Source organism: Myotis daubentonii, chromosome 1 (assembly GCF_963259705.1).
Source record: "Myotis daubentonii chromosome 1, mMyoDau2.1, whole genome shotgun sequence".
Lineage (NCBI taxonomy): Eukaryota > Metazoa > Chordata > Mammalia > Chiroptera > Vespertilionidae > Myotis > Myotis daubentonii.
Window position 1 is genome coordinate 101,928,772 of NC_081840.1, and position 22,367 is coordinate 101,951,138.

General features: G+C 40.1%; 1 protein-coding gene across 1 annotated transcript in view; it reads left to right on the forward strand.

The window, feature by feature from the left end:
- LOC132243114 (coiled-coil domain-containing protein 7-like) overlaps positions 1-22,367 on the forward strand; it is a 50,060-nt gene that overhangs the window by 14,204 nt on the left and 13,489 nt on the right. Inside the window, exons 2-3 of the mRNA XM_059712738.1 lie at positions 3,222-3,305; positions 9,164-9,250. Coding sequence (XP_059568721.1) covers positions 3,222-3,305; positions 9,164-9,250 — 171 coding nt within the window. The remainder of the gene's footprint in view (positions 1-3,221; positions 3,306-9,163; positions 9,251-22,367) is intronic.

Below are 22,367 nucleotides of genomic sequence, written 5' to 3' on the forward strand. Positions count from 1 at the left end.
GCCCAGCCACTGAAACCTCAGAATGCCCTGCATTTAAGAGAAATACATTGAAGCAGAGCCATGTCTCTTGTCCCAAAGCGGGTCAGGCTATGTGCTTGCAGATTATGTGAGGACCACTGGAGGTTTCTTGCCATCTGGAGCTGATCCGGCTCCACAAGACAAAAGGCAGTAAATGCCTCCCTTGCCATACTCAATAAATGCACCCAATGCCTTACAAAAGCCCAGGTGAGAGACAGCAAATGCCTCTCCTGTCATACAAAAATGCTTGATTCAACTTAGGTCTTAGCTGAGTTGATGCGGATTGCTGGGGTTGTGGCTGGGACATGAAACAGGAAAATTCCTGGCAGCACTGGCAATAAAAGTTCCAGACCCCAGCCCCAGAAACCCCCAATCCAGGCAGCAAGTGGCATCCCTGGTGGTCATATCTGGGTCACCAGATTATGAAACCAGACAAATAATGGGTCCAGGTTAACTGTTACTACTTGAGCCAGTTAAGCAGAGGCATCTATGAAGGGTGGAATCATATATGAGTGTTTATTCCAATAATGCTGGCAGTATGGAAGAGCAGCAGGTCATCCCAAAAAATCTGCTCTGAAATCCCCTCTCCCCCTGCATAAACCAGCTGCTTATATTGGGGAGGACAAAGATTACATGCGGAAGTCGGCAAAATAAGTTAAGGATGAGCATAATGGTTAAAGATTACAGGCAATGTGTGCTGGGGGTGGGCTCCTCAGGGTCTCCATTGTTTGGGCAACAAGATTGTTAATCTTGCTATGATAATAGGCAGTTCTTACCCCCCAGATCCCAGCCAGATCAGAATCTGATTTCTTTAATCAGAGGGAAACAATCATGATTATCAGAGCATGATTATATTTCTTATAACTAGCCCCAATATTCTATATATGTCCCTAACAGATTCTCTCACCAATAGATGTTAACAGAGGAATCAAATTTCTGTCACCCACGGGAGTCAGATTTTTGGTGTACCACTGAATATAGAATTTTGAGAAGCCACAGGGCATAATGAAATCTGATGATAGGCTTTATTGCCTGGAGTTACATTCCTCCAGTTGTTAAGTACCATCCCCCTTAAGCCAGTCCTGAAAGAGGGGCAACTGTGGGCTCCAGCAGAGCTAAAAACAAGGCCAGATCCCAGAGCTTCCAATCCATGTTGCAGCCAGGTATAGATCAGCATCCAAGCTAATTAAAGTTCATTAATTCATTGTGTGTAAGTCCACATGGCCATGAGTCACTGGCCAAGGGGCGTGCATCCTGTGCCACAGGAGAGACAGGAACCCAGTGAGCTCATCTGATTCAAAGCTTAAAGGTTTGACCCACTTGCAGTGACCATGCCCATTCTGGCCAGCTGTGATGGGCAGCAAAGCACCTTCCTATGTAAACCAGACCTATTGGTCATGCCTCGAACCTGCCTTTGCCCAGTCCCTTGCCAATCAGTCAGCGGGGAACAGACTCAGAAAGTATTAAATGCTGCTTTTAGGCAGAACTTTATAAATGGCATGCTTATATTATCTGGTCTCTCATTAACTCCTTTACTATTAAATTATAAAAAGATTATTTCAACAGCATCAGTATGAGGCCCACCAGTAAAATTACAATGCAACAGCAAAGATAAGTATGTACATATAACCATAACAACTGTAATACTAATGAAAATATTTGACATTTTGTAAATTCCAAAATGGATCTCAGATATGCAAATGCGGTTGGAAAGAGGGACCTAATTAATTGCTTGATGTAGGTTTGTGGAAAATGTTTATTTAGTAAAAAATGCAATATTTTCAAAGAAAAAAGAAGGTATTGTTAACATATTTCATCAAACACATTGTATCAACCAAGAGAGAAAAATGTATATTAAAAGAAAACAAATGCAAATTCTGGTGTGGAAATGTACAATGAATTGAATTAAGTGTGCACCTTGAAAAAGAAAAGTACCTCAAGTTTATTATTACACGGAGAAATTTTTTATCAACACCTTCCTTTAATTAGGTGAATTCTTTCTATAAGTACATTTATACCTGGATATATTTTGGGTTTGGTTGCAGAGCATTGCAATAGAGTGACTATCAAAAAACAAGAAAAAAAAACAACAAACAGCAACAAAAACAAGCAACATGACATTTTGGGTTTCCAAGAATGTACAAAAGTGATAATTATACTATATTGTAGTATACCATGGTTATATTCATGGACTCAAGCATTTTTCTAAAACAAGGATTCTAGTCTATGATATCTACATTTCCATCTGAATTCCATTTGCAATTGAATTATAATTATAATTATTATTATTACTATTACTACCCAGAAAACTTTACCCAGTTGCCCATGCAGAGTCACAATAGTTATAAGGTTTGTTCTGCAACATGCACTTTTTCAACTAAATTTCATTATAGTTTTTCTATAATTGGGCCTAGAGAGTGGTTTCCAAATCCACCAAAAGGTGAAAATCACATAAAGACAAAAATGTAAAGGGACACAATACCAGTGCTCACAATATTGCAATTTACCCACATTTTTCCCAGCTACAAGGTCTACATGCTTTTAAGACTAAAGCTGGTGTAACCTTTACCTCTGTCCAGAAATTACCTGTTACTCTTTTCCAAAGCTAGCCAATGCTTAAGAGTTTCACAACTATAGAATGAAAAAGAGGGTGAGGACAGGGATATATTCATGGAGAAGTCTAAGAATTCATGCTTCATAGGAAGGTTCTGTGACTAGGATGAGCATTGTTTGCAACCTGACTTCTGGAATAGTGTTTGGACTTGCACCAACTAGGTTTATCCTTGCAATAGAAATGCGTGTGTGTGTTTTAAGTTATGTTATTAAGATAAAATCTCTAAGATGATGGAAATTTGCAAAACAACGTGTAGGTTATGAGAAAAGACCCGTTAAAGGGTTATGATACATCAGTTTGTGATTGAATTTTGTCATTAGTCAGATATGAGAACTTGGTCAAATCACTGAACATGTATAAGCCTCTGTAATGAGGGTTATGTGATGCCTAATGTTTGTAAGGATTGTAAGGTATTGATTTCAGAAACAGATACTTCAGTACAATGCATTTCCAGTGAAAAAATGTTATTAAGGGAGCGGTAGTAACAAACACACTTATACACGTTAACCAACACAAACACACACACACACACACACACACACGTGAATATTTGCCTTTCAAAACTGATTTTAAACTGCTTATTCTATAGATACTGACACAGAACACTTACCCAGCAATTTTGGAAGAGGTATAATCAAGGGGGAAGCCAAGAAACAACCAATGCACCATACTGGTAAGAACAAGAATATTTCAAGTCTAGTTCTAATACCTATATGCTATTTTACTTAATAAAACTTCTCCATAATTTTTTCCTATAATTACTAGAATGCTAGCAGTTACCATCAATGGGTCCTTAGATACATAATTTCTGTTATAGGATTCATCTCCTTACAGTTGTCCACAAAAAAACAACGCTACTGTGAGCTTGAAATTTGTTTGATGGATTCCTTTAAAATGCAACGTTACTCACTTTGTCTTTCAGACCCAATTCATTAGTTGCTTTGTATTTGCAAATGCAGAAAAGTTACCATAAGAAAGGATTAGAAGAGGAATTTAGAAAATAGACATTGCATTGCTTATTAATTCCCTCCATCTGATTACATTACCGGGAAAAATTTTTAATATTTCAGGTGATGGTGCAACCTGTGTTTTTTCCTTTTTAATACACTTTAGGGTATAAATTACTGCTTCTTGTTCTGGCAGATCAGTGGCTAACAGACTTTATCACCATCTTTGACATGGTAACAAAGGAAACAGACAGCTTAAGGGAGAATCTGGGAAGGAGACACTGAAAGAGAGGCTTTTAAAACAGTAGTCAACCAAGGATGATGGTGTTCATGCCCCAAGGTTCATGCCATAACAGGAACAGCACTAGGAGCTTCACACTGCAGGGAAAGACACTTCAGTAAAATATGAAATAGCACAACCTCATCACTCAGTAAATGACCAGGCACACAATGACAGGACTCCAAATGCAGTGGGAGGAACCTAGTAGCCTGATTTGCTACAATACATTCCCTAAAATGCACAGGTTTTACCACAAAATATATTAGACATGTAAAGGAACAGCAAGTGTGAACTCTACATAAGAAGAAAGCAGACCACAACAAATCTTTGCGTGCATTCCAGTTGTAGGTTTTCCTATAATTTATAAATATGGTAAATAAAGAACCCCATGTTTAATAGAGAAAAGACCATAGGTGGCTAGTTCTCATCAAATGAAAATGTCAAGAGAGAGACAGAATGATATATGAAAAGAAAAACACAGATGATTTTGGTATTGAAATTCTAATAACTGTTAGGTAAAATGCATTATAGTGGCACAGGAATAGATTGGAATGGTCAGAAGAAAGAATCTCTACACTTGAAATAATGGGAAGAGTGAAAGTAGAGCAGGGAGGTAGGGGGCAGGAAAAGCATTGGAAGAAAAAATGGTTAAATATTTTCAAACATATTCAATGAAAAATATCAATCTGCACATCCAAGCTCAGTGAAACCTAAGTAGAATAGTTACAATGAAATATGCAATCAGACCCATCTTGGTAAAAGCTATGCGGACAGAGAAAATAATACAACCCACAAAGGGCCAACAACTCATCATATAAAAGAGAAACCCTGGCAAAATGAAGGGCTGAGTTGACATCACAAACTGTCCAGGAATACAGGCAGTGGGATGGCATAGTCAGAGTGCTAATAGAAAAACATCACTATGCTTCTTATATCTAGCCAAACTATCATTCAGAGGGAAGGTTCGAAAAAGGGATTCCAATTTTCTAAAAGAAAGAAAGAAATGAAAGGAAGGAAGGAAGAAAGGAAGGAAGGAATGAAGGAAGGAAGGAAGGAAGGAAGGAAGGAAGGAAGGAAGGAAGGAAGGAAGGAAGGAAGGAAGGAAAGAAGGAAGGAGAAAAAGAAGAAAGAAAGGAAGAAAAAAAGAAAGAAAGAAAAAAGAAATAAGGAATCTAAGCAATGGGGATCTGTTTGATAGCAGATCTGCTTTAACAATATAGAATTTTTTTTTAATGTTGAAAGCAATTTACTTCTGGCAGTAACTTGAATCCAGCTTCTAAAGGAGCATGGATTCAAGGATTTATATAATTCCGAAAGACAGTAAGAATGCATGTATTTTTCTCCGTAGTTGATTCAAAAGGCAATTGCATACACATGATGTGCATGTTTATTGTGGTGCCTATAAAATGTATAAAATGAATACATTCCACTGTAGGAGCACAAAGGTGATGTGTGTTGATCACAATGTATTTCAGTAAGATGATATAGAAGATTTTAATTCCAATTTGGAAGAGCAAATGAGGAGTGCCCGAATGCTAATATATAAAATGCCAGGGGCCATTATGACCAAAATAAGTGGATGGATGACCAAACAGCAGGCTGCGTGGGGCAACAACGCTGTCAGGGGGGTTAGTGAGGGACGACCAAACAACTGAATAGCAGGTTGTATGGGTGACCGAGCTGGCAGGGGTGGCAGTTGGGGGCTACCAGGCCAGCAGGGAGGAGTTGGGGACAGCCAGGATGGCAGAGGGGCGCAGTTGGGGGGACCAGGCCAGCAGGGAGGTCAGTAAGGGGCATCCAGGCTGGCGGAGGAGCAGTAAGGGCTGACCAGGCAGGGAAAGGGCCAGTAAGGGGCAACCAGGCCGGCAGGACAGAGCAGTTAGGGGCGACCAGGCCAGTAGAGGGGAGCAATTGGGCGTGACCAGGCTCGCAGGGGCAGCAGTAAGGGGTGACCAGGCCATTGGAGGGGCAGTAAAAGGTGCCCAGGACAGAGGGGAACGGTTGGGGGTGACCAGGCCGGCAGGGGGTGGAGGGCATTAAGGGGCGACCAGACTTGTGGGGAAAGGCAGTTAGGGTGAACCAGGCTGGCGAGGAAGCAGTTGGGGGCAACCAGGCCAGTAGGCAGAAGTGGATAGGAGTGATCAGGCTGCCTGGGGTCGGGGGGCACTTAGGGGAAATCAAGCAGGCAGGCATGTGAACAGTTAGTAGCCAGCGGTCCTGGATAGTGAGAGGGTTACCCAACTGACAGTTTATGCCTGATACCCAGGATCAGTTAGTTGGACTTCCCCCAAGGGGTCCTGGATTGGAGAGGGTGCAGACTGCGCTGAGGGCACTCCCCACCCCCACCATGCACAAATTTTATGCACCAGGCCTCTGGTTATGAATAAGAAGGTGAACATAAAAGAAATTTGTAAGTATACACTTTTTTTCTTTCTTCTTTTAGCTTCAGAGGGCCACAGTTATGTAAAAATAAGTATAACTTTATATCATAGGTATGTTCAGTACCATCACTCCCACTGTCTGCAGTTTTCATATGTGCAATTTCTGTTATTCATGGTCAATCAGGAATGGAATATATCAAATGCAAAATGCCAATGATAAATAATTCATGTTTTAAATTATTCATTATTCTGTAGAGATGGTGAATCTCATGCCATCCTTCTCTGTCCTACCCAGAACATGAATAATCCCTTTGTCCAGCCTATTCACTCTGATAACGCTACCTGCCCTTTTGTCACTCAGTAGCCTTCTCAGTTATCACATGGGTAAGCACTGTCATGGTATTGCAGTGCTTATGTTCAAGTACACATGATTTTACTTCATACTGGCCCCAACATGCAAGAGTAGAGATGTTCACAGTTTGGATATACCAAAGAGAAGCCAGCATTTTTATCAGAGATAATTTAGATAGGAAAGCTCTGAATATATTTTGGGTTTGGCACAATCCACAGTTTCAAGCTTCCATCCGCTGAGGTATCTTGGAATGGATCCCTCACTGATAAGGTGGGTAATAGTAGCACAGAAACGGGAAAGATGTAAGAGAATGATATGGGATTAGCATTTCTAGATCTCCCTGGTATTTATTTAGCAACAATCTGAAATGGGTTCTAAAATTATCAATGTTGGTAGTTATACAACTCTGAGTATAAATTTTAATAACCCATTAAATTTCACACTTCATATGGGAAAAATGTATTGTATGCCTACATAATTGCTCTCTAGCCTACAAATAGCTCTCTGACCTACAAATAATAAGACATTAAGGAAAGTTTAAAGCAATGGGAAGATGTTTATGGTAAGAAAATTGTGATTCTTCACATAAGTTTCTCCAACATTTCTCCCCTCAAAGCCTATTCTGATTGGCTCCCGCTAATCTTAGAATACTTTGCATACTTGATTCTTCTGAAGTGGTGTTTTTTACTTAAACCTAATGGAGAAAAACCAGAGCCTCTGAAATATATTGGCTAATGTTGCCCAGGGTTGTGTTGTTCTACCTCCTATATCTTTCACAAAATGTTTCTGATCAATAATGACCTTTTCAAGGAACTCTTAGCATTTGCAAAGGCATGGATGGAACTGGGGAGCATTATGCCAAGTGAAATAAGCCAGTCAATGAAGGAAAAATACCACATGATCTCACTCATTCATGGACAATAGAGACCATTATAAACTTTTGAACAATAATAGATACAGAGGCAGAGCTGCCTCAAACAGATTGTCAAACTGCAGCGGGAAGGCCGGGGAAGGTTGGGGGGCAGGAGGTAGGGAGGTAAGAGATCAACTAAAGGACTTGTATGCATGCATATAAGCATAACCAATGGACATAAGACACTGGGGGATAGGGGAGGCTAGGGGACTGTCTAGGGCGGGGGGAAAAGATGGACACATATTTAATACCCTTTGTAATACTTTAAGCAATAACTAAAAATAAAATAAAATAAAAATAATGACCTTTTCTTTTTTTGCCGAATATGGGCCAGCTGTGTAATAATACCACAGCTGGGACACTCTCTGTAAAGAAGGTGTTATGGTATTTGTTGGCAGGCAGAGTCATAGTGCAACCTTTATATTTCTTCATGGACTCAGGCATTACTTCAAAATTTCCCAACCTTCCTAATACGGGACCCTTTAATACAGTTGCTCACGTTGTGGTGACACCCAACCACAAAATTATTTTTGTTGCTACTTCATAACTGTAATTTTGCTACTGTAAACAATGTGTAATTATATATGTGTTTTCCGATGGTCTTAGGCGACCCCTGTGAAAGGGTCGTTCGACCCCCAAAGGGGTCGCTACCCAGAGGTTGACTACCACTGCTTCAAAGCAAGACGTCTCCTGTGCAGTGTCAGGATCATGAGATCTTTCCAACTACACTTGCAGGGTCCACTAGAACTGACTTCCACTCCATACATTGTTGGCCCTGAAGTCCTCTTTAGTTCCTGAATCCAATTTATCCCTCCCAAAATGCTAATTTCTCTTTAATAACTTTCATGCCTTTTTTTGTCACTGGACCAAATTATTGGTTGGTAATTATAGGAGAAACATTAAATCATATGAAAACTCCATTGGAAATGGATCCAACCAGTATCCTGGTACTGCTAAAAACTTAACAATTTCTTCCTTGCGTGTCACAAGGTCTCCATGCAAAGGAACCTTACAAGGCATTTTTTCTGAATCTGATCAATGTCTTTATTCTCTTAATCCTTGATATCTACATGCTTTATAGTGACAAAACCTAATGGGGAATTACAATGTTCCCTGGTGAGTCAATGCATTTCTGGCTCATGGTAAGTTTCTGTGACAGTACAGTCGGTGGTGTGGAACTTGTCAGTTAGTGAAAATCAAATAAATAAACAATGAAACAAACAGTGATGTTCTATTTCATGAAATACATCCCTACAGAAAGAGTGTGCATTTAATGCTAGCCTGCAAGTTAGTTTATGATCATAAATTCACTGGGATGATGATTTCAATTTCCATAATAAAGAATTTATATGGAATAAGTAGTGTTTAAGGAATTTTGAGACATAGCTTCTAAAATGTATATCTATTTCACCATTTCCTGGTTATTTGGTTTTGGAGATGTCACTAAAGGTCTCTGAACATCAGCATAATATGGCTGACATATTTATTCCATCTCTTCCAATATATGTTTTCATGAATGTGCAATCAGATTATTTCAAAAAAATTTTGATAGGCTAGATACAACCAACATATGTGCACTCATGGAAACATATATATTCCTATGTAAATGTTTTGTACATAAATGATCACAATGACGTGCTTTTATATCTATGTTTCAGTGGGGGCTAATGCAGAACACTCAACAGATGCAACTCTCCGTGGCATAAAAATGAGTCCAGTGAAGATACAATCAATGGAATTCTTTGGTAAGAAGAAGAATTTAAAAAATAAAATATTTCAGTTTATTCACCTTTTGGAGTTGAATTAAGCCTGAAACTTAAAGAACAAAAGCACCTGTAGGTTACTATTACACTGAGAAACGTTTTGATAAATACCCTTCTTTAATGAGTTAAATTCTTGTCTTAAGTGCAGGCAGACCTTGGAGAAACTTTGTGTTTTGTTCCAGACCATTGCAATAGAGTGAATATCACAAAACACAAGGCACATGAAATTTGGGGTTTCACAAAGTGTATAAAATGATGATTACACTATAGTGAATTCTATTCTGTGTACATAAGCATTTTATCTACAAAGAAAATAATATATGTATTTAATTGAAAATACTTTATGGCTATAAACTGGTAATAACCATCTGAAACTTAATTGTTATAATCATTTTGCTTACGTAGGGTGTTACCCCAGTGTTGATGGTGGATGTTGGTTCAGACTGGTGGTTTCTGAAGTCAGGATAGCTGTGGAAATTCATTTTTTTTATTTTTAGTCTTTGAATATTTTGTTATATTCTTGGACAGGTTTCTGTGTCCATTCTTTTTTAATTGTTTTATTGCTTAAAGTATTACAAAGGGTTTTACTTATGTGTCCTTTATTTCCCCCAACCCTTGACAATTCCCTGGCCTCCCTTACCCCCCAGTGTCTTATGTCCATTGGTTATGCTTATATGCATGCATACAAGTCCTTCGGTTGATCTCTTACCTCCTCCCTCCTGCCCCCCAATCCTCCCTGACCTACCCGCTGCAGTTTGACAATCAGTTTGAGGCAGCTCTGCCTCTGTACCTGTTATTGTTCATAAGTTTATAATGGTCTTTATTATACATAAATGAGTGAGATCATGTGGTATGTTTCCTTCATTGACTGGCTTATTTCACTTAGAATAATGCTCTCCAGTTCCATCCAGGCTGTTGCAAATGGTAAGAGTTCCTTCTTTTTTATAGCAGCATAGTATTCAATCGTGTAGATGTACCACAGTTTTCTAATACATTCATCTATAGATGGGCACTTAGGCTGTTTCAAGATCTTAGCTATGGAGAATTGTGCTGCTATGAACATAGGGGTGCATATATCCTTTCTGATTGTTGTTTCTGATTTCTTAGGATATATTCCTAGAAGTGGGATCACAGGGTCAAATGGGAGTTTCATTTTTAGTTTTTTGAGGAAACTCCATACTGTCTTCCATAGTGGCTGCACCACTCTGCATTCCCACCAGCAGTGCACGAGTGTTCCTTTTTCTCCACATCCTCTCCAGCACTTGTCGTTGGTTGATTTGTTGATGATAGCCATTCTAACAGGTGTGAGATGGTACCTCATTGTTGTTTTGATTTGCATCTCTCGGATGATTAGTGACTTTGAGCATGTTTTCATATGTCTCTTTGCTTTCTGAATATCCTCTTTTTAAAGGTGTCTATTTAGGTCCTTTGCCCATTTTTTGATTGGATTGTTTATCTTCCTTTTGTTGAGTTGTATGAGATCCCTATAAATGTTCGAGGTTAAACCCTTATCAGTGATAGCATTGGCAAATATGTTCTCCCATGTAGGGGGCTTTCTTGTTGTTTTGTTGATGGTTTCTTTTGCTGTGCAGAAAGTTTTTATTTTGATGTAGTCCCATTTGTTTATTTTCTCTTTCGTTTCCAATGCCCTAGGAGCTGTATCAGTGAAGAAATTGCTTTGGCATATGTCTGAGATTTTGTTGCCTTTGGATTCTTCTACTATTTTTATGGTTTCCCGTCGTATATTTAGGTCCTTTATCCATTTTGAGTTTATTTTTGTGTATGGTGTAAGTTGGTGGTCTACTTTCATTTTCTTGCATGTATCTGTCCAATTTTCCCAACACCATTTATTGAAGAGACTATCTTGACTCCATTGTATGTTCTTGCCTCCTTTGTCAAATATTAATTGAGCGTATTGGTTGGGGCTGATTTCTGGGCTCTCTATTCTATTCCATTGATCTATGTGTCTATTCTTGTTGCAGCACCAGGCAGTTTTGAGAACAGTGGCTTTGTAATACAGCTTGATATCTGGTATTGAGATCCCACCTACTTTGTTCTTTCTCAGGATTGCTGTAGCTATGCGGGGTTGTTTTTTATTCCAGATGAATTTTTGTAGAGTTCGTTCTAGGTCTGTGAAATATGCCATTGGTTTTTTAATGGGAAGTACGTTGAATGTATAGATTGTTTTGGGCAGTATGGACATTTTAATGATGTTGATTCCAGCAATCCAAGAACATGGTATGTTCTTCCATCTCTTTATGTCTTCCTCTATCTCTTTTTTCAACGTCCTGTAGTTTTCTGAGTCTAGGTCTTTTACCTCTTTAGTTAAGTTTATTCCTAGGTAGGTTAATTTTTTTGGTGTGATGGTAAATGGGATTGCTTTTTTAGTCTGTCTTTCTGCAAATTCACTATTGGTGTATAGAAATGCCATAGATTTCTTGGCATTAATTTTGTATCCTGCTACATTGCCAAATTCTTTTATTAAGTCTAATAGTTTTTTGATGGAGTCTTTAGGGTTTTTTTTATGTATAATATCATGTCATCTGCAAATAAGGACAGTTTAACTTCTTCTTTTCCAATTTGGATGCCTTTTATTTCTTCTTCTTGTCTAATTGCAATGGCTAATACTTCCAGTACTATGTAGAACAGGAGTGATGAGAGTGGGCATCCCTGTCTGCTTCCTGTTCTTAGGGGCAATGGTGTTAGTTCTTGTCCATTGAGTATGATGTTGGCTGTGGGTTTGTCATATATGGCTTTTATAATGTTGAGGTATGATCCTTCAATTCCCACCTTGCTGAGAGTTCTTATCAAAAATGGGTGTTGAATTTTGTCAAACGCTTTTTCTGCATCAATTGATATGACTATGCGGTTTTTTTCTTTCAATTTGTTTAGTTCACTGTTATAATCATTTTGCTTACGTAGGGTGTTACCCCAACGTTGATGGTGGATGTTGGTTCAGACTGGTGGTTTCTGAAGTCGGGATATGCCGGGGTCCAACCCCAGCAGATCCAGGGGTCCCCAAAGGTGTGGACGTAGTCGGCGAAGAAGGAAGGACACGGAGACAGTGTTCAGTTGATCAGCAGCCTAGCCAGGATCTCCAGCCAAGTTCTGGTCTGGATCTCCAGAGAGGTTCTTCTTCGGATCTCCAGCCAGGTTCTGTGGCCATGTTCCCTCGCTAGGTTCTCCAGCCAGGTTCTGTCTGAGATCTCCATCCAGGTTCGGTCACCAGGTTCTAGTCAGGTTCTCTTGCCATATTTCTGTAGTCAGGTTCAGTCCAGGATCTTTTGCCATGTTCTCTCGCTAGGTTCTGTCTCTACGTTCTGTTGCCAGTTTCTGTCCAGGATCTTTTGCCATGTTCTCTCCAGTGAAGTTCTTCTGTCTCTAGGGAATGTTCTGTGTAGGTTCTGTGCCTAGGTTCTGTGTCTCTAAGTTCTGTGTTCTAAGTTCTGTGTCTTTCTGTCTTGTTGCATCTGTATTTATACCAGTTGATTCCAATCCTATCAATCTCTACTACAAAGGTTAGGGCGTTTCTTATCTCCATTCCAGGGAGTAAAGATTATGTAGCTTAAGCATGATTGTTCGTAGTTAAAGTGATTAATTACCTGCCTTGCACTTAGTTGAGGGGTTTTATCCCCTCCCTAACTTCAGGGGAAAATCCCTACCTGGGGAAACAACCTTTCTCGGAGAGGTGACCTTGGTTAAAACACAGCGCCAAGAAGGTGAGCAAACATATTAAGAACCGTATGCCATATATGCCAGGTCCCTTGAAACAGCAAGGATGGACCGGCTCCCGGCAGGGATAGCTGTGGAAATTTCTTAAAATAAGACAACAATAGAGTTTGCCATATCAACTTAATCTTCTGCTCATGTATGAGTTCTCTGTAGAATTCAAGCCTGTTTGATAGCATTATACCCACAGTAGAACTTCTTTTAAACTTGGAGTAGTACTGTCAAAACCTGCACTTCTTCATCAGCTAAGTTTAGGTAATGTTCTAAAACGTTGCTGTCAATTCATCAATCTTCTCAGCATCCTTTCTAATAGTAGATTCCATCTCAAGAAACCACGTTCTTTGATCATACATAAGAAGGTGCTCCTTGCCTATTTAAGTTGTATCATGAGATCACAGCAGAAATCCAGGCTGTACTTCTACAGGATCCACTTATTATTCTAGTTCTCTTGATTATTTCCATCAGATCACCATTTATTTCCATGATGGAAAACTTGAAATATTCAAAGTCATTTAGGAGGTTCAGAATCAACTTCTTACAACCCCGTGTTACCATTGATATTTTGATCTCGCCCATGAATCACAGGTTTTGTTAGTGGCATAGATCAAAGTGGGTCTGACTATTTTACAACTTACTGAATGTTTAAAAAATTTTCTGAATATTTACAACTTTGCCCAGATCCATTCAGCCATTATTATGTATGGTAGCTATAGCATTCTTTTTATTATTTTTTACTATTCTTTTTTTTAAGGTCTAATGTTTCACATATGTCTCATTTTTCCCTTATTGAACCGACCCACCTGTTTCCACACCCGAGAGCAAACACCCACTACCAGTCTATGTCCATTGGTTATGCTAATATGCATCCATACAAGTCCTTTGGTTGATCTCTGACACCACCCCCCCCCCCAACCCCTTTACCTCCCCTATCACTTTTCTCTGGATCTATTTTTCTTCATCAGTTTAGGCTGATCATTATATCCCATATATGAGTGACGTCATGTGATGTTTATCTTTATTCCACTGGCTTATTTCGCTTAGCATAATGCTCTCCAGTTCCATCTATGCTGGTGCAAATGGTGAAAGTTTCTTCTTTTTTATAGTGGCATAGTATTCCATTATGTAGATGTACCACAGTTTTTTAATCTATTCACCTGCTGATGGGCACTTAGGTTGTTTCCAAATCTTACCTATGTTTCCAAATTGTGCTGCTATGAACATAGGGGTGCATATATCCTTTCTGATTGGTATTTCTAGTTTCTTGAGGTATAGTCCTATAAGTGGGATCACTGGGTCAAATGGGAATTCCATTTTTAACATTAGAGGACACTCCATACTGTCTTCCACAGTGGCTGCACCAGTCTGCATTCCCACCAGCAGTGCACGAGGGTTCTTTTTCCTCCACATCCTCGCCAGCACTTGTCCTTTGTTGATTTGTTGATGATAGCTATTCTGACAGGTGTGAGATGGTACCTCATTGCTGTTTGGATTTGTATCGCTCAGATGATTGGTGACTTTGAGCATGTTTTCATACGTCTAGCAGCCTCTGTATGTGCTCTTTCAAAAAATGTCTATCTAGATCCTTTGCCAATTTTTTGACTGGATTGTTTTTCTTCCTTTTGTTAAATTATATGAGTTCCCAATAAATTTTGGAGATTAAACCCTTACCTAAAATAACATTGCCAATATGTTCTCCCATGCAGTGGGCTTTCTTGTTTTGTTGATGGTTTCTTTTGCTGTGCAGAAGCTTTTTATTTTGATGTAGTCCCATTTGTTTATTTTCTCCTTACTTTCCATTGCCCTAAGAGCTGTATTGGTAATGTTATTGCTACAATATATGACTGATATTTTGCTGCTGTGGATTCCGCTAAGATTTTTATGGTTTCCTGTCTTACATTTAAGTCCTTCATCTGTTTTGAGTTTGTTTTTCCGTATGGTATAAGTTGGTGGTCTATTTTCACTTTTTTTTTTTTTTTGCATGTATCTGACTAAATTTCCCAGCACCATTTATTGAAGAGACTGTGTTGACTCCATTGTATGCTCTTGTCTCCTTTGTCAAATACTAATTGAGCATATTGGCTTGGGTTGATTTTTGGGTACTCTGTTGTGTGTCTATATGTCTGTTTTTTTGGCAGTACCAGGCAGTTTTGAGAACCATGGCTTGTTAATATAGCTTGATAGCTGGTATTATGATCCCTCCAACTTTGTTCTTCTTTCTCACAATTGCCGTGGCTGTTCGGGGTCTTTTTTATTTTTTTTATTCCAGATGCATTTTTGGAGAGTTTGTTCTAGAGCTTTGAAATATGCCATTGGTATTTAAATGGGGATTGCTTTGAATCCGTAGATTGCTTTGGGTAGTATGGACATTTTAATGATGTTGATTCTACCAATCCGTGAACATGGTATGTTTGCCCATTTGGTTATGTCTTCCTCTATCTCCTATTCCATTGTCCTATAGTTTTCTGAGTATAGGCCCTTTACCTCCTTTGTTTAGTTTATTCCTAGGTATCTTAATTTTCTGGGTGCGGCTTTAAATGGCATTCTGTTTTTAGTTTCTCTTTCTGTGAGTTCATTATTGGTGTATAAAAAAGCTATAGATTTCTGGGTGTTAATTTTGTATACTGCTACATTGCCGAATTCATTGATTAGGTCTAGTAGATTTTTGGTGGAGTCTTTGTGGTTTTCTATGTGTAGTACCATGTCATCTGCTAATAATGACAGTTTTACTTCTTCTTTTCCAATTTGGATGCAATTTATTTCTTCTTCTTGTCTGATTGATATAGCTAGCACTTCCAGTACTATGTTGAACAGGAGTGGTGAAAGTGGGCATCCCTGTCCTGTTATTGTTCTTAGAGGAAATGAACTTAGTTTTTGCCCATTGAGTATGATGTTGGCTGTAGGTTTGTCACATAAGGCTTTTATTATGTTGAGGTATGATCCTTCTCTTCCCACTTTGCTGAGAGTTTTTATCAAGAAAGGGTGTTGAATTTTGTCAAATCCTTTTTCTGCATCAATTGATATGATTATGTGATTTTTGTCTCTCAATTTCTTTATGGGATGAATAATATTTATTGATTTGTGGATATTTTACCATCCTTGCATCCACCTAATAAATCCCACTTGATCATCATGTATGATCTTTCTAATGTAATGCTAGATCTGATTTGCTAGAATTTGTTGAGGAATTTAGCATCTATGTTCATCAAGAATATTGGCCTATAGATCTCTCTTTTTGTGTGGTGTCTTTATCTGGCTTTGGAATAGGGTAATGCTGGCTTCATAGAATGAGGTTAGATGTGTGCCTGCCTCTTGAATATTTTGGAATAGTCTGAGGAGGATTGGTGTTAGTTTTTCTTTGAATGCTTGGTAGAACTCCCCTGGTCCAGGACTTTCGTTTACTGGAAGATTTTTGATCACTGCTTCAATTTCTTTGGTAGTTATTGGCCGAGCCCAGTTTTTGATTCTTCCTGATTGAGTTTTGGGAGCTTTTTCAAAAAATATGTCCATTTCATCTGGGTAGTCCATTTTGTTGGAATAGAGTTGTTTCTAGTACTTTTTCATAATCTTTGGATTTCTGTGAGGTCAGTTGTTAGTTCATCTGTTTCATTTCTGATTTTGTTTATTTGGGTCTGCTCTCTTTGTTTCTTGGTGAGCCTGGCTAGAGGTGCATCAATCTTGTTTAACCTTTCAAAGAACCAGCTCTCGGTTTTATTGATCTTTTTTTGTTTGGTTTTTGTTTGTTTGGTCTTTATGCAGTTTATTTCCACTCTAATCTGTATTATTTCCTTCCTTCTGCTTACTGAGGGCTTTTCTTATTGCTCCCTTTCTAATTCTTTGAGTTGTAAGGTTAGGTAATTTATTACCATTTTTTATTTATTTACTAGGGGCCCAGTGCACGAAATTCGTGCACTGGGTGTGTGTGTGTGTGTGTGGTGGGGAGTGTCCCTCAGCCCAGCCTGCCCCCTCTCACATACTGGGAGCCCTCAGGCGTTGACCCCCATTCACCCTGCAATCGCAGGATCGGCCCCTTGCCCAGGCCTGACGCCTCTGACAGAGGCATCAGGCCTGGGCAGGGGACCCTCATTTCCCCCCATCACTGGTTCTGCCCCCAGCCCAGGCCTGATGCCTTGGCCAGAGGCGTAGACCCCCATCACCCTCCGATTGCCTGATCGGCCCCTTGCCCAGGCCTGACGCCTCCCACATAGGTGTCAATCTTGGACAGGGGACTCCCATCTCCCCCTGATCACTGGCTCTGGCCCCCGCCCAGGCCTGAGGCCTCTGGCCCAGGAATCATGCCTGGGCAGGGGACCATCATATCCCCCCAACCCCCGGCTCTGCCCCCCACCCAGGCCTGATGCCTCAGCCAGAGGAGTTGACCCTCATCACCCTCCGATCACCAATCACCGGATCGGCCCCTTGACCAGGCCTGAGGCCTCTGGCAGAGGCGTCAGGCCTGGGCAGGGGACCCCAAGGTCTCCGTGGTTGCAGGCTCCGCCCCTGCCCAGGCCTAACACCTCTGGCTGAGGCATCAGGCCCGAGCAGCGGGGACCTGCATCTGCAGTGGCCCCGCGATCATGGGCTTCGCTTTAGGCCCAGGCAAGGGGCCCCGAGCTCCTGGGACTGCCAGCTTCGACCATGCCCAGCTCCCATCGCTGGCTCCACCCCTACTTCCTGCTATCACTGGCCAGGGCGGAAAAGGCACCTGATTCTGCAATCATGGCTGGGGGGCAGGGCAAAGGCGGCCCCAGGGCCGCCTTTGCCCTGCCCACCAGCTCTTAGCTCCCCCCTGGGTTTCCGATCACTGTCAGTGGCAGGGGGATTCTTCCTGCTTTCCCTTTCGCCTCCCTGCATTGTGCCTACATATGCAAATTAACCGCCATCTTGTTGGCAGTTAATTTGCATATAGCCCTGATTAGCCAATGAAAAGGGTATCGTCGTACGCCAATTACCATTTTTCTCTTTTATTAGATAGGATTTTATTTTTTTTTTGAGGTTAGCCTGTGGAACGATGAACTTCCCTCTCACAACTGCTTTCACTGTGTCACATGGATTTTTGGATTGTTGTGTTTTCATTGTCAGTTGTTACCAGGATGCTTTTTCTTTCTTTTTTGATCTATGGTAACCCAATCATTGTTTATTAGCATGCTATTTAGCCTCCATGTGTTTGATTTTTTTTCTCTTTGTTTTTATTGTAGTTGGTTTCTAATTTTATGCCATTGTGATCTGAGAAGATGCTTGATATCATTCTATCTTCTTGAATTTGGAAAGACTTTGCCTGTGTCCCAATATGTGGTCTAACTTTGAAAATGCCCTGTGTGCACTTGAGAAGAAAGTATATTCCATGGCTTTGGGGTGAACTGTTCCTAAGACGTCAATTAATTCCATCTGATCTAGTGAGTCATTTAGGAATAATGTTTCTTTGCTGATTTTTTGTTTAGAGGATTTATCCAGTGGTGTCAAGGGGGTATTAAAGTCCCCTACTAGGACTGTATTGCCATCAATCGCTCCCTTGATACCTTCCAGAACTTCTTTTATGTATTTTAGTTCTCCTGTATTGGGTGCATATATGTTTACCAGAGTTATATCTTCTTGTTGAATTGCTCCCTTCAGTATTATGAAGTAGGCTTCCTTATCTCTTATTATGGCCTTTATTTTGGGGTCTAATTTGTCAGAGAGAAGTATTTGTACCCCTCTTTTTTTTTTTCAGTTTCATTCGCCTGAAAATGTTTTTTTCCATCCTTCACTTTCAGTCTGTGTGAGTCCTTTGTTCTAAAGTGGGTCTCCTGTACACAGCAGATATATGGGTCATGTTTTCTTATCCATTCAGCTACCCTATGTTTTTTGATTGGGGCATTTAATCCATTTTGATTTAAAGTTATTATTGATAGGTACTTGTTTGTTGCCATTTTTACCCTTTATGTCAGTGTTCCTTCTTCCCTTCCTATTTCTTCTTTTTACAGCGGATGTTTTAGCGTTTCTTGCATTGCCAGTTTGGTGGTAATAAACTCCCTTAGTCCTTTATTGTCTGTGAAGTTCCTGATTTCACCGTCAATTTTGATTGATAGCCTTGCTGGGTATAGTGTTCTTGGATTCAGACCCTGCTTTGCATGACTTTGTATATTTCATTCCATTCCCTTCTGGACTGATATGTTTCTCTTGAGTAGTCAATTGATAGTCTGATGGGAGATCCCTTGTAGGTCACTTTCTGTCCCAATTAATACTGGGTTGGAGGGACGGGGTGACCCAGAGCAGGTTTCCTGCTCATCTCTCCTTATTCTGTTCCCCAGTTTCCACAAATTCACCTTCCTCTCCAGTCTTGGTGACCTTTTTTAATTGGAAGATCCTATGTACTGGGATTAGCAAACAAAAGCAAGGAAGTCAAAAAGACAAAGCAAAAACACTGCCTCAAGACTTTCTTCCCCCAGCACTGCTTGGCTGTTATTGAACTTCAGGCTGCCTTTCTTGGCAACTCTCCATGGCTATGGGCTTAGATCTAGAGTCCCTCACTGCCAGCAGTCCTATGGACCCTCTTCCACATTCAAGGACTACATTGACCCCAAGGGCTGAGGAACTGGTGCAGTGCAGTCTACCTCTGGCATTCTAGTTCTGGCTGTGTGTGTTTCTCCCCGCAGCCCGGTTCCCAGATCCCACCACTCTCCAGGTGACCTCTGACCTTTCAGTCCATGGATTGCCTCACCAGCTGTGTTTTATTCACCAGTTCTTCATGGTTGTTATTTAATTCAGCTGTTCCTTGTATTTGCTCTGTGAGAAGGTGCAGGACCCATTCGAGTGTTCAGCCGCCACCTTGTCTCCCACTAGACAAATTTTGGCACCCACGATTAGGGAGGCTAGAGTCTCGGTGATCGTGGGTTCCCACATGAGGCAACTGGTCCCTGGGCATTGTGGCTTTAGGGTCCCAGGAGATATCCAAGGTCTTCCTAGGTGAAGGTAAGGCTAGGTTTCTGATCAGAGCTTGTCTCCCTTTCAAGATGGCACGGGCTCTGCAGCAGAGTGGGCTGTTGCAGGAGAGATTTCAGCAGTAGTAGAGGCTGCCCGGCCAGGAGAGCCTGGTCCGCCAGTCCCCAACAGTCCTGCAGAATATAACTGTCCCTCACTCACAAAGACAGACACTCCCTGCATGTCCACGCACTCTCCTTTTGCTCTCCAATTCACACACTATTTTGCTGAATTCCCTCCCACTAGCTGCCATCTTGGATCCACTGTAGCTATAGCATTTGAAATGTGCTTCTCATATAAAAAAAACTGAAATTACTCAGAATTACTCATCTTCACACATGTGCTTCAGAAGGGATGTAGTGAAGGCTGGTGTGAAACACCATTAATCTCAATGCCCTTCCCCTCAGAACTCTTGGGTGACCAGATGCCTGGTCAATTTATGGCAATATATTGAAAAGATTCTCTTTTCTGAATGTTAGGTCTTAACAGTGGGCCAAAATACTTAGAAAATTGTGGTATAAGTACATGTGCTGTCAAGTGGGCATTGTTGTTCTCATCATAGAGCACAGACAGAGGAAATTGAATATCAATGTGAAGGGTGCTAGGATTTTTAGAATGGCAAATGAGCACTGGGTTTAATATAAACTCACCAGTTGCATGAAATCTTCATGATTTCGTCAGCCTGTTGTTTGAAACCCTGGAGGCAGCCACTGACTTTTCCTACCTGGCTATGCAAGTTCCTATTGCCGTTTTATTCAAAAGGAATGTTGTCAAACTTACGTTACCACAAGATTATATACCATTATTATTATTCTGAAACACTGTTAGACTACTTATCCATTCAAAGTGACAAAAAGTATTAAATACTAACATGGGCTAGTAAAATTTCAGTTCCCACAATTTGGAAAATGTCTGTTTGTAAGTAATCAAGTACTTGATTACTATAACATAATACATAACAATTTTAGTAATGAATACAATTTTTGCTTGTTGGGCAAATACGGGAAAGATATTTTCCATTTTAGCATACTGGTTAAGAACTAAACAAATTCTATACTAGCTTATTTCAGATTTATTAATCTAACTACTTTTACTAATTCAGATTACCTATAATTTTCCTTTTAAGATTTCTATTCACAATCTTTCTACAACATTCACAAACCCTGTAATCCATTCAGGAAAAAAAAAACCAAAATCAGAACAAAACAGCTTTAGAACAACTCAATTTCATGTTTTCTTCAAAATCTATTACCACACTTCATGCCTCCTATTACCAAAACTACATAATTTCTTTCCATTCTTTAGAATTCTTAACTCTTCAAACCTTAATTTTAAGTGACAATAATATGACTCAGAGTTGCAATACACTCACAGTTTGAGCTATATTTCAAATAAAGTATAAGACATATTTATTAACAGATTAAAATCTACCCCCTAGATTCTCTGTAATAGGAAGCCAAAAGTAGGCCAAGTCAGATTAATTAATATTTTAAGTATCCTCTTATTTCAAAATACCTAGATATTTAAAAAATGTTAATGTTTAACCCAGCAGAACTCCAAAGTTTTAAGTTACCAAATACTTTACTATTTTCTTTTTCTTCAGAAAGAGGGAGTGGCCCTCCAGTGCCACTTCTTCAGCTTGCCCTCTAGGAGAAAAACTTGGGGAGTTTAAAAGGTTTATTTTGCATAATTTTCTTACTGAATAGAATGGAGCAACATGAAATCTTGCATATTAGAAGAGATCTTATCCTATTTCAAAACAGAAATAAAAGCAACCCCTAAAGTAAATAAATGAGCACTTCCAAAAGGATGGACTGGGACATTAGCCTTAGAATCTTTCTTTCTTTCTTTTTTCTTTCTTTCTTTCTTTCTTTCTTTCTTTCTTTCTTTCTTTCTTTCTTTCTTTCTTTCTTTCTTTCTTTCTTTCTTTCTTTCTTTTCTAACAGAGGTCAGGTTTTATTGACTGTGTTACAAAAAGAGCCAGTTTAGTCAAAAAGACCAAAGCCCATATCATCATCAGACTCCTTAGATTCTTCTGCTGCCCCACTTTCTTCTCCTCAGCTGGGGCAGCAGGGGTGGAGGGTGCAGGACCTCCTGCTAGTGCAGCACTTGCTGCAGGGGCAGGTCCACCAGCCCCTACATTGCAGATGAGACTCCCAATATTAACATTGCCCAGAGCCTTTGCAAACAAGACTGGCCGGAAGGTCCAAATTTTACACCAGCTGCTTTCATGAGGGCATTTATCTTATCCTCCATCAGGGCCCCCAGTAGATGCAGGTGAGCTCTGAGTCTGAGGCCATGGTGAGGGTGAGTGCTGGGTGAGCGCTGCCGGAGTGGTACTAGTCTCCAGATGAAGTCTAGCCTTAGAATCTTTTTTTTTTTTTAATTAAATCTTTATTGTTCAGATTATTAC